This window comes from Nilaparvata lugens, chromosome 5 (assembly GCF_014356525.2).
Source record: "Nilaparvata lugens isolate BPH chromosome 5, ASM1435652v1, whole genome shotgun sequence".
NCBI lineage: Eukaryota > Metazoa > Arthropoda > Insecta > Hemiptera > Delphacidae > Nilaparvata > Nilaparvata lugens.
The window spans coordinates 71,984,367-71,998,361 of record NC_052508.1 but is presented as its reverse complement, the minus strand read 5'-3'; the positions used below and the strand labels follow the sequence as shown (position 1 = coordinate 71,998,361).

The window sequence follows — 13,995 nt, the reverse complement described above, 5'->3', positions numbered from 1 at the left end:
AATTGTGACATCTTCCATGGCTGTTACCCAAAAATGACCTCGGAATGACGTACATTCGCGCCCGGACTGAGTAAATTAGTCTATGTTGTATAAGAAATTAAAAAAAAATTACCACCGCAGTAAAAATATGGTACTTTTGATTTTAAATTTTTTGAAATGAATATTGCAGTCTGTATGTAAGTTAATTTGCGAACAGGTTTTTTCCTTTTTTCACTGTATTACCTAAATTTATATCAAGTATTATACTCTACTTGTACTAACTCACGCCATACAATAAAAATCTATTGTAAATATATTTCTAAAGTACCTATATAGTGTGAGGTCCACGTTATGTCAGTGTTTGTTTAGCAATAGTATTGCTATCCTTGTCTATCATTCAACAAAGCGGATAGCGCTATCTCTTTCTCGCTTCGCTCTGTTGCCAGATCGTCTTTTAATAATGTACAATTAATAATTAATAAACAAAATATTTCATCTTAATCATGATATCTATTATGAGATTATTGTAAAATATAGTTTCTTGCTTATAATAAAATAGCCTATAATTGATATTATTTTAAACGAGAATGAACAGTTATATTACATCAATAAACCTGTATCAGCTACATCTATAGAAGGCATTGACTAGACAGAGGATCGGCAACGTTGGTATCTTTCTTCACTGCCTTGAAGTTATCCTATCTTTCTTCACTGCCTTATTTTTATAAATACTATGTACATGAAATACATTCAATATAAGGATATGAATAATGTAAATTGATCAATAAATTGATATCTGTATCTATTCTGTATGTGATCACAGCCTTCACTGACTATGAATCAACGTGGACCTCACTACACAGAATAAATATTCGATTTGTCTTGTCATTTTAATCTACACATTTATATAAATATATAATACATTACCATAAATGATAATACAGAAAACAAAGATAGACTAAAAAAACTTTTTCAACCAGTTAGACTGTAGGCTACTCTAACTGTAGTAGGTCAAGACTTCTTCAATCTTACTGGTGACTCAGTCATCGAAATATGTCATTTATTGAGTGTTTTCAATCTATCTTTGGCAATTCTGTATTATATTAAATGGTAATGTATTATTTATTTATAAAAGAGTAGCTACCTATACTATACAGACAAGACAAATCAAATATTTAATTTATTCTGTTTATATCATTATCATTGAACTCCAAAGTGTAGGCCTAACATATTTATAATGTACTGCATTACCCTAATTATAGCCTACGTGTATTCTGCTTTCATTATCATTCTTTATTTATTCATACAATAAGTACATCCCAAGTAGCAAAAAATATTGTCTCATTATTGCTACAACATTCAGCAACATTGTTAAAGATATTGTCATTATAATATTGTAGCAGTATTGTCATAATATTTTTGCAATATCAAATCATATATTATGTAAACATTGTTCAGCAATATTAAATAATATCTATACAACATTGTCGCAATATTGAATAATATATCATGTAAATAATGTTTGGCAATATTGAGATAATATCAATACCGTACGGTACAACATTATTACAATATTAAATTAAAAATTAACTAAATATTGCTAAGCAATATTTAATAATATCTGTACAACATTGTTACAGTATTGAATGATATACCATGTAGATATTGTTCAACATTTTCAGATAATATCAATACAATATTGGCACAATATTGTATTTGATGATATCATCAAAATTATAGGGAGAGTAAAAATAAGGTACCCTTGAGATATTCCTCTCCCAAAATAAGATAAGGTTACACATAGGATGAGGTTATTGTGTTGTTCTTTTGTATTATCTAACATTATTGTACTCAACTTGAAAAACTGGTGTAACCGTTGAAAATCAAATAATTTATTTATTGCAGATATGGTCTGTTGGGACCTAGCGGATGCGGTAAAACAACACTGCTCAGCTGCATAATCGGCAGAAGAAAACTTGACAGTGGAACTTTGTTTGTTGATGTAAAGTCCAAAGTGGATATGGGCTATATGCCACAGGTATGCCAATTCCACTATCATAATATGCATGTTTAAACTGATTAAATTCCAACCAAACAATGTTGCTTCAGCTGGAAATAAATTGGAAGTTGCATTTGTTCAAATGCTAATTAATGAATAATTATTATTAAACGAAGATCCCAATTAAATGCTGTAAATCACCCCGAAGACTTCTGCTACTGCAAATATTGACAAATCAAATCAAATTTTATTCACTCGAAATTCATAAAAAATATTAACAAACCTTTAAACCCAGTTTACAACAGGTAACAGCTAGATGGAAATCTATTTACAGCATTTAATTGGGATTTTTGTTTGATAATAATTAATTAATGTTGCTTCAACTGTCCTAAATAATGCACAAGTATCAAATGTTCACAGTCCAGTATTCATAAATATTATTCAAAATATTATTTTTTGGGGGAAATAGAATTGTAACATTAAATTGTTTGGACAGTGGTATCCATCATTTGTAATAAATGATTGGTGACCTGTTTGGTAAAAGTATAATAAAAGGGGGCGATCCACCAGTTCCCAGACGGGAACACTGTAAATTGTTGTTGCGTAGCATTTGATGGTAGAGCAAAAGCAGTTGGTTTTTTTTATATTATCAAATAGATGTTTTTTGGAATTAAAAGAAAAACATTTTTTTTTGGAGTCAGATTTCTTTTATTTAAAAGAAGAAATTTCTGTTTGATTTAAATGTGAATTTTAACATATTTTGGTTTTATGAAATTAGTTATGCTACAACTATTCTAATACAGAACAATTAAGGAGGGTTATGAAATTTTGAGCATTTAATCAATTAAAAAAAATTAAAATAAACTTGTTGCCAATGATTTTTCAAAACGTTAGACAGAATTGTGTTGGAGAGATTATTGTGTTTTTTATTTAAACAAGTTATTTGACAGTTCAAAAAACATTATTCATTTATAATTAATTTGGAATTTCTAAAATCAAAACAATATAGGAAAAATAAATTGAATGTGGAACGATACCGTTATACAGTTGATGTCCATGGGAATGTCCAGCCACGGGGCAGCTCGGTCTGTCTCAGGAGGTAGGCGATCAAAAAGTGTGAGAAATTATACATAAAGAAAAGTGGAAAGCTTTTCCCACTAGCTGGCTGGAGGGGAGACTAGCCCCACTTCTACCTCTCCTCAGCGTTTTTAGTTTGTCAGCCAAAACTGTCTGATCACAGCTTTTAGTTTTTAAAGTTGGAAAAAATTATTTCTCTCCAGAAGGAACTGATGTTTGGGGGTATGTCAAACCTTGTGGTTCATGACAGAATGAACTACTGATAATTTTTAACTTGGAGATTCCTCTATTGTGCTATAATCAAGTTTCTTTCCATTTTCCTTAAATAAATCGAATGAACCAATGATAATGAGAGGAAATAGAATAAACTACTAATGATTTTTTTTCTTATTCCAGTAAATAATAATATAATATTTGAAGCATCTAAATGTAAAAATATACTTTGTGAAAATATAATCAAGGACTGAAAATTTTGTTAAGTGAACAACTATATACAAGACTTAACCTATTTCGGACTATGTGTAACCTTATCAAATTTGGGAGAGGAATTCTCTACTTGGAGATACCACTATCATGCTATAATAATATTGAGTTTCGTTCCATTTTACTTGAATAGATCTGATAATAATATTGAGTGACCTGGCTGGCTCAGGTCTGGTGTCAGAGTTTTCAGGTCGCAACTGATCAATTTCAGGGCCTCTGACATGACCTAACGACTGCTTTTTAGGCAGCCGGGACCGACGGCTTAACGTATCCATCCGAAACACGGGACTGGCCCGAGATAAATATCTTGCCCGGGCCGGGATTTGAACCCGGGCCTCTGAATCATAAAGCCAGCATCTGATCCACTCGACTACGGCCACTCCAATAGATCTGATGAGCTAATGATAATGAGGGGAAGTAGAATGAACTACTAATAATTTTCAAGTTAGTGATTCCCCTATATATGCGAATTTTCAACTTCCCTCATTTATCCACGCTTTTTATTTCAATAGGAAGTATCACTGTACGAGGAGTTCCAAATTCACGAGGTTTTCCGATACTTTGGACTTTTGACTAACCAAACTGAAGACTACATCAAGCACCGTGAGAAAGAACTTGCAGAGCTTTTAGATCTTCCTCCAACAAACAGACTTGTCTGTAACTTGAGGTAGGCTTATTTTGAGATTACTTCAATAGTTATAAAGGGTCAAGGGATCAAAGGGTTGAGGTCAAGAATCCGTTAAATATTTTAAAATTAGACTCACCATTTTTCATACAGTGAAATTTATCTGTAATTATTATCTACTACATCTAGTGCGCTTTAGCAAAATAATTATTCAATTTTAGAGGAAACTTCCATATCTTCAGGCAAATATTTACACTGACCATACAACGCTCTAGCATATTATGTGTATTATTAAAATAAAACTCGAATCAAATAAATTTATTCATCAAAAACATTACATTACAAATTAGAATACTATAACAATTAAAACAATGAATTTTATGCATTGAATAATTTTCCAATAGGCAAAGATAATTCAATGAATAAATATACACTTCACTATAAATGATATGTGTTGGGATATAAGTTATTAGTTGATTGTTGCGTGTTATTACTATTAACAAACTTCATTCACTAATATGGATTAAAGTTTTTTATAATGGAATTGGTAAAAAATTATAATACAAACAAAATTATGAAATTAGTAGATAAATATTAATGTTCTATTAAGGATAATAATAAGGGAGTTAATTTTTAGAAAAATGATAAACTAGTAAAGGAAAATAATGAAGAATAAATAGTTTCAATATTTATAGTCTAACTACGTTTTCACAATTTTTTACTCCAATATCAACTAACCAGGAAAATAAACTTTTCTTGAACCTGTGTCTACTAAATTCTTCCCTAATGTAACTTGGTATGGAATTGTAAATTTTTGGTCCCAAATATATGTAGTTTCTTGCCGAAATGTAGTGTTCATCCTTGGTGCTATTAAATTTGTGTTTCTCTGCCTTGTTTGATGGTTATGATCTGCCAGTCTTATGTGTTCGTTGTTTTTCCTCATTCGCGTGATGATAGCCTGGATGTAGAGTTGTCTTACACTCAGTACTTTACTGTCCTTGAAAAGAATGTTCGTGGGGAATTGATTCTCCTTGAAAGCTATTAGAAACAATTATTCTATGTTACTTTTATGTGTTTGTATCAATTATTGAAATGACCACTCCTACAAAAAATTTTATGACTATATATATTCTGACTTTGCCTTGTACTGTTGGCTGTAAATGAATTGAATTTGTGTTGAACCATTAATTTCGAATCGATTCAAGGTTACAAATTAGAGTTTCATGATTAAATTTGAAATGAAATTTTCATTTAATTTTCAGCGGTGGACAGCAAAGACGGGTTTCAATGGCAGTAGCTTTGTTTCACAACCCAAAGTTCCTTATCCTAGATGAGCCCACTGTAGGACTGGATCCACTCTTATGTGAAAGGTAATTGGCAGCTATTTTTCAATAACTGTCAAAGAAGTGTATCAAGTATGGTACTGTACTCACTATGAAACGTTTAGTTGTAGATTTCCCAAGTTGAGAATGATTTCATAGATAGAGATCTCAATGAAGGAAAAATATCAATTGGCTACCCAGTATAAAATTTGTAACGTGATTTTTCAACCATCTTCCATAAATATAATCAAAGTCCAATGGAAGAAAATAAAAAGTAAATAATACTCAATATTCAGAACTTAAGGCTGTGCAAAGGCTAAAAATTAACTTTCTACTGGTGTTATTTTTCAATTTTTTTCGATTTGTATATCATCAAGCTATCAAAATGAAAAAGTTTTCTCAGGAAAACATTTTTTCCGATCATTAATTTTTGAGATAATATGAGCGCCTAACTTTCAAATATTTGGGACAAAACATTTCAAGTTCGATAAGAGATAAATCCATGAGATTTAGAGGATAGATTCTTCATGGTATTGTTGATCTAATAAAACAAAAATTCTCTGAAAATATTAATATTTGAGAGAGTTATTCAATTTACTAAAAATGACCAAAAATAACTTTTAGTTGAGTTATTTTTGGTAAATTGAATAACTTTCTCAAAATTTGATATTTTCAGAGAATTTTTATTTTATTAGATCAACAATACCATGAAGAATCCATCTTCTAAATCTCATGGATTTATCTCTTACCGACCTTGAAATGTTCTGTCCCAAAAATTTAAACTTTAGTCGCTCATATCTCAAAAAGTAATGATCAGAAAAAAAATGTTTTCCTGAGAAAACTTTTTCATTTTGATAGCTTGATGATATAACAAATCGAAAAACTTTGAAAATAATATCACCAGTAGAAAGTTAATTTTTAGCCTTTGCACAGCCTTAACCATCTTTGTCAAAAACTTTTTCTCATTAACAAATGGGGATTGTTTCTAAATAGAAGTGTAGATGGGTTTCAGATAGAAAAAACACTCATATAGACGGTATATGAGTTTCAGATATGAAATAACCACACATGTGACATCATTATATGCCACACACGCAAATATACGAAATATATTTCGTATATTTCATTGGGTAATTCACGATCTACAGAGTGTCCCAAAAATATCTTCTCATGAGGTTATTATTTAATCTACTCTCTATGGGTGGTGACCACATGTAAGTTATTGATTACATTCCCTTCCATGTTTCGTGGATAATCTCCACCTTCATTTCAAACTAATAACTAAAATTCCAGAAGACTTTAATAAGGATAAAAATAATAACAAAAACCAAATTATTGATATTGATAAAATCGTGGGTAAAACAAAACTATTATTTTAAAATTGAGAATTGAGTTGGCTGAATCACCAATTTTTGGCAATAATAATTGTGTAAAAATTATTAAAACACGACAATTTCAATATTATTTTTCTGTGCATCTATATTTTGTTTATCAAGTACCGTACTTGATTTTTGATAAAATTTAACATCCATAGATTATCATCAATCAACAGAATTGTATCATTTGCAGTTTTGCACTGCTGTTATTAAATTAAAAAATTTATTTCTTATTTTTAGAACTCGTGGCTGGAGCTCAAGGCTTCTTTCTCCAGTCACGCCGAAAAATATTGTGATTTAATAGTAGATTAAATTGGTAGTAGAACAAATTGAATTGTTACTGGCATGTCTCTTATTATCATATGAATCTCAACTTTTTTCGCATAAGCAAGCAAATAAAGTGAAAGTGCGCGTGAATTTTTTCGAAATTTGTCTTCAAAATTCAGTAGGTAGTGTAATACTAAATTTGTAAAACAGCTTGACTAACAGTTATAAAATCTACTTTTCACTAATTTTAAATATATAAATGTACAATGAAATTCAGGGATAATAATAGTTCTTATTCATTGGTTGATAGAATTGACTAACTCGGTACTCGCTGACTCCAGGTTAAACTGCCATATGAATCAATACTACACACGATCAGAGCAGTTTTGATTCATACGGCAGTTTAGCTTGGAGTGAGCAAGTTCCGAGTTATCCAATTCTATCAACCCTTATTCATGTATCGTGCAATCTCAACGTTGACTACTATAGACCTATTATTCTATATTCAATTTCCCATCAAAATTTATTAATTGAGAATTAAATTTTATCTGCAGTTCACAACTCTTAATGGAGCTCTTATTAATTATGTTTTTGTTTTTTACAGCATATGGAAATATTTTATACATATAACGGATGTGGAACACAAAACAATTATCATTACAACCCATTATATTGAGGAAGCGAGAAATTCACATACTGTAAGTTCTTTGACTGATTTCAGTCAATTTTTAGAATTAAAATAACTCGTGATTAAGTAGAGTTTTCAACTAGAACTTCTCATATCAACATCTCCGGCCTTAACAAGCTATGAATCAAATCTGGGAGGAGAATGAGATCTTCAAGGTTTTTGTGAAAGAGTTTAGGGTATAAGAAGCTCTTCAAATATTATATCCTCACCCAAAAAAGGGAGTTTTCAAGTAGTTAGGAAATTTATATTTTTCAGAAACAAGAAAGCACGAATTTGAACAAACTTTTACTATATAATATATTGTTCATTAATTGTGTAGACTTGATACACTTCTTCAAAGTAGTCCACACTACTGTAAATTTGTCATGAGAATAATAATTATTTTGTCAGGGGAATATAATTATTATTATTAAGAATTAATATATTTAAGAATTATTCTTAAAATTTCGAATACGGATAAAACACTTAATCAAGATCAAATTTTCCCTATTGCTAGTGAAATATTACCAATTTAATGATTTAAGAGCAAAAAGTGTTTTTATTTATTCCTACATTGACTTATTCTTAAAATTTAGAATAAGGATTAATCATGTTAAATTTTTCCAATATTGCTAGTGAAATATCACCAATCTAATTATTTAAGAGCAAAAATAGTTTTTATTTATTCCCACATTAAATCACAATGCAGTATAGCAGAATGAAAAAAAACAGTTAATGTTGGATTATGATACATCTGAGTTTCCTATGTTAATTTGGTTCTAGATTTTGAGGCGATCGTAGTAATAATAATAATTCATTTATTTGATCCATAGATTCGTATACATGAATAGGCAATAAAATCTTATCAAACATAAATTCACAGAAATTGTCAAGTACAGAGTAAAAATTGAATAAATATAAATATGAAAATACATAAATTAGAATCTATTTAGTCAGGCACTATAATAACTAAAATGTTATATCACAGTTCAAATTTTTCAAAATCTATAGAATAATAGGGCCTAATTCTATTAAATCTAATAGGCCCTATTATTCTATAGTTTTTTTAAATTTAAACTGTGATATAACATTCTAGTTTATAGTGCCTGCCTAAATAGATCTTAATTAATATATTTTTATTTATTCAATTTTTTCATTCTAGTTTATAGTGCATGCCTAAATAGATTTTAATTGATGAATTTTTATAGGCCCTAAATAACTAAATAATTTCCCTTCTAAAGCTTTATGAGACACATTCTTGGACATTATGTACTCGAACGGATTCACTGAAGGCATTTATTTACCTACCCGAGTTACCGACTATTCTCAGACATGTATCGACCACATTTTTGTCAAGCATCCAGACTGCAACGCAGTCAACGCGGGAATCTTGAAATCTGATGTAACTGACCACTGGGCTGTCTTATGCAAAATAGTCCAACCACAAGTCGAACCTAGACCTATGCACACACCCCAATCTTATTTCAATAAGGTACAATTTCGATCCTTGCTTGAGGCACAATCGTGGGATCAGGTAACAATGCAACAGGAGGCTAACATGCTGTGCTCACTTTCTGAGAATAATCTGTCAGTTAAAGGAGAAAGCTGAAAAGCCTTTTAAAGCACGCGCATGCCACAAAAAACTCAAGCCATGGATTACTACCGAGCTGATAAGGGAAATTAGAAAACGGGATAGGATGAGTAAACTAGTTAGAAATAACCCTGGCGACCAGCAATTACTTCATAATTTTGTTCATTCAGGAATAGACTCAGTCAAACTTTGAAATATGTTAAAATTAATTATTACAAAAAAGAATTAACTGATAATGCAAATAATCCGAAAAAGTTTTGGAAAATAATAAATGAGTACAATGGAACTAAAGTAAAAAAACAGCAACTCCCCATACAACTTTTTCTTGAAAATATGAGGATGACAGAGAAGAGCATAGTAGAGGTGGCAGATGCTTTTAATGAATATTTTTCAAAGTAGGAAGTAAGTTAGCTGCAGAGTTGCCTCCCCCCTCACAGGAACAACTTCACGAAGGCACTTTGTGTAACAATCCCAATTTACAGTTTCAAATACAGCCAGTCACGGAAGGTCAGCTCTTAAAGATTGTAGGAGATATGCGAGGTGGCTCGGCCCCAGGTTTTGATGGGATTAGTACAAGTTTAATTAAAGACAATATTGATATTCTATTGGTCCCATTAAATCACCTTATAATCTGAGCCTGAAAACTGGTGTATTTCCTGATGATCTGAAAGTCGCCAAGGTTATACCGATTCACAAGACCAGTAGTAAAGATAATATGAACAACTATAGGCCCATATCCCTGCTAAGTGTAGTGTCAAAGCTATTGGAAAAATGTGTCAAGGTGCAACTGCAGAGCTATTTGGAGGAGAACAACTTGCTCTCTAATGCTCAGTTTGGCTTTAGAAGGAGTAAGAATACCTCAGATGCACTTTTTTCCATAAATAACACTTTTATGGAGGCAATCAATCGAGATGAGAAAGCTCTAACAGTATTTATTGACCTGGCCAAAGCGTTCGATTCGATTGACAGGAGTATACTCTTCTCAAAACTGGAGATTATGGGGGTGAGGGACTTGGCTTTGGCCTGGTTCAAGAGTTACCTTGGTGACAGAAAACAAGTTGTCTCCATTGGGTCGAAACTAAGTGGAGTTAGTGATGTGGAATACGGTGTGGTGCAGGGCAGTACCCTGGGGCCGGTTTTGTTCCTTATCTATATAAACATAAAAACATCTAAACATATAAACAGAAATTTCTCGTTTAATAGTATAGGATGAATCACAATACAGTATAGCAGAATGAAAAAACAGTTAATGATGGATATGATACATCTGAGTTTCCTATATTAATTTTGTTCTAGATTTTGAGGCAATCGTAATAATAATAATTCATTTATTTTATCCATAGATTCATAAACATGAATAGGCTATAAGATCTTATCAAACATAAATTTACACAGAAATTGTTAAGTAAGTTACAGAGTAAAAATTTAATAAATATAAAATACATAAATTAAAATCTATTTAGGCAGGCACTATAAACTAGAATATTTCACAACCTATGATCCCAAATCAGTAGTTGGTTGTAGTTTGTAGGTTGTAGTTTCACAACCTACACAACCATGATCCCAAATCACACATCCAATCCAATAGAATACTCGCTTGGTTCCGATATGTAGATGACATATTAATACTATACAGGGGGAACAAAAGACAACTTGAACACTACACACCCACCTCAACCGCATACACCCAAATTTGACGTTCACACTTGAATTAGAAACCATCAACAGCATAAATTTCCTGGATATCACCATCACAAAACAGAACCAATCATTCAAAACATTCAAAATATACAGAAAGCCCACAACAACCGACACCACAATCCATTGCACTTCAAATCACCCTATCCAACACAAACTTGCAGCCTACAACCACAAGCTATACAGATTAATAAATATCCCAATGACAACCACAGATTACAACACTGAACTGCACACAATAAAATATATTGCACAACAAAATGGATATAAACCCTCAATGATTGACAACGACTACAAAAAATTAAAAACAACAAGAACAATCCGCAAAACTCTGACAAATACAACACTGATATCATACAGCATTCGTCACCCTCACATACCACAACAATAAAACTTACAAAATAGCAGCATCATTCAAGAAAATAAAATACAAGGTTGCATACAGAACAAAAAACTCACTGAAAAAACTCTTGTCCCCACACAACACCTCTCAAAATCAATACAATAGACCAGGAATTTATAAGCTAAATTGTAAAGATTGCAGCAAATTACAAAGATTGCAAAGATTGCAGGTAAAACAGCTAGAAATTTCAATATAAGATTCAAAGAACACACAAGAGCCATTACCCATCCGTCCTCCCATTCCAAATTTGCAGAACACATTATCTCCACTGACCACACACACCCTGACATATAGACAACAACCTCGAAATACTCCACTATTCCCACAAAAACAGAAAATTAAATTTACTAGAACAGTTTGAAATATACAAACACACCAAACAACAGCCAAACAATATTCTAAATGACCAAATCAACTTTTCCTCCCACACCCTGTTTGACAAACTCATTTAAATCCTCCTCCATTAACCACCAAAACTCCCCTCCACCCCCACCAAATTTCACCCTCATAACCTTAAACACTTCAGTTTCTGTTTGGCTTGGAAATGTGCGATACCAGCACGAAACGGACGTCGCCACATCAAAGAATGTGAGTTTTTTTCACTTTAAAGTTTTACAAAATTTAATAGCAATAGAATGTTTTATGTCATTTCATTATTTATTCATAGACAATAGATACAATGCAGGTAAAAACAACAGACATTCGCCCAAACTATTTTAACCCTTAATTTGGAATACACAGTTTAATGTTATATCACAGTTTAAATTTTAAAAAAAATTCTATAGAATAATAGGGCCTTTCCAATGAATAACTAAATAATTTCCCATTTAAAGCTTTATCAGACACATTCTTGGCTCCAGCAGGAAGCTTGTTGAATGAATTCATTACAATGATGGATGTGATGATTATCTGTGTTTTCTACAATTTTCAGATGATTCAAGGATTCACTTGTTGTGCTTTTCAGATTGGATTATGAGAGGTGGGATTCTGCTAACAGTCAGCATTGGTTCAATAGGAGGCATCCATGTTACTTATAGAAAAGCTGAATGGAGTGAATATTACTAAATCCTCTACCACTAAACAACTACAGTGAATCACCCAGAGTAAATTAGATCAACGATATCAAATAATGTATCTCCAGTAACACTGTTATCTGGTGAGTTTTCTTCTTGACCAGAGTTACTGTTATCCAGACCTGAGTTTATCAGAAATAATATTGGCTAGATTTGGAAAATCAAGAATAAATTAATACTTGTTAAATATTTGTGAGTACACATTTCGGCTAATGCATTTTTCTAGAAGAATTACCCGAATATCTATTAAAAGTAATGCTGATTACAGTTAGTAGTTGTGAATTTGTTTTCACTGGACTCACAAAACAAAGTCACATGTCAGAAAACAGATTATAAGCTGTCAAGTACTTATACGTACAAAGACTGAAGTTAGTAGTAGAAAATCTGGCTACTAAGGGCCATTGCACAGTCACAGCTTAAACCACTAAATAACTAAATAATTTCCCTTTTAAAGCTTTATCAGACACATTCTTGGATCCAGCAGGAAGCTTGTTGAATGAATTCATTACAATGATGGATATGATATGATTATCTGTGTGTTTTTTTATAATTTTGAGACGATTCAAAAATTCATTTGTTGTGATTTTCAGATTGGACTTATGAGAGGTGGGATTCTACTAACAGAGAGAAGTCCTCTCCAACTCATGGAGATGAACAACTGTTCAAGTCTGGAGGAGGCATTTCTCAAATTAAGCCAGAAACAAGAGGACATTCCATCAGATAGTGTCTGTTCCTGAAATTAATACGATGTAGCCTATTCCGATTGCACACTCATTCAATTGGCACTTTGGTACAGGCCCATATGAATAAAAACAGAGCAAATGCTCATGAGCAAAAGCATTGAGCATAAGGTTATGCTCATGAGCAAAAGGTAGAAGCAAAAGCATTTGCTCATTTGATATAAATAAGCTTTACCTCATACTCTAACCTTATGCTCCTGAACTCTATGCTCACGTATTTTAAAGATTTTTCATCAGCTGATTCACTTTTGTAGCCTTACTTTGTTTTTATAGCTCACGGAAGCGCTAAATATGCAAGTAGGGTGCACCGCTTGTGTTTGCGTCGTCTGCTCTGTTTTCTATTTATGAATAGAGTTTTAGGTTAGTTGAGTTTAGAATTTGAAATAATAGCGTGAAAAAATGTCATCTCTATAATAATCTTCAGCATATTCTTATAATATCAGTAGCCAGCCTACTTATAATCGTCTACACTCTCATCTTCTTAAATGCCTATTTCCTATTTTGTGATGGCTATCTTTAAAACAGGTACCTAGTTTTTGTATTTATTCTTTTGTAGGAATAATGGTGATATATATCATGGTTGAATCTAATAAGAGTTTTATAGTTCTCATCCAACTATTGGTTGTGATCGTATCTGGTATAGTTTCCTCTTCCTCATACGAATTAGTTGAGCCATTTTACTATGAGCAAAATGT

The 13,995-nt window shown here is 31.8% G+C and overlaps 1 protein-coding gene across 1 annotated transcript; it reads left to right on the top strand.

Moving 5' to 3' along the window:
* The first annotated feature begins 1,879 nt into the window (after positions 1-1,879).
* On the top strand, positions 1,880-13,422 carry LOC120351510 (ABC transporter G family member 23-like). Its single transcript, XM_039429240.1, has 5 exons — positions 1,880-2,017; positions 4,051-4,205; positions 5,426-5,533; positions 7,733-7,826; positions 13,151-13,422. Exons 1-5 carry the CDS (start codon positions 2,000-2,002, stop codon positions 13,295-13,297), a joined length of 522 nt encoding a protein of 173 aa, XP_039285174.1. The 5' UTR covers positions 1,880-1,999; the 3' UTR covers positions 13,298-13,422.
* Positions 13,423-13,995: the final 573 nt, after the last annotated feature.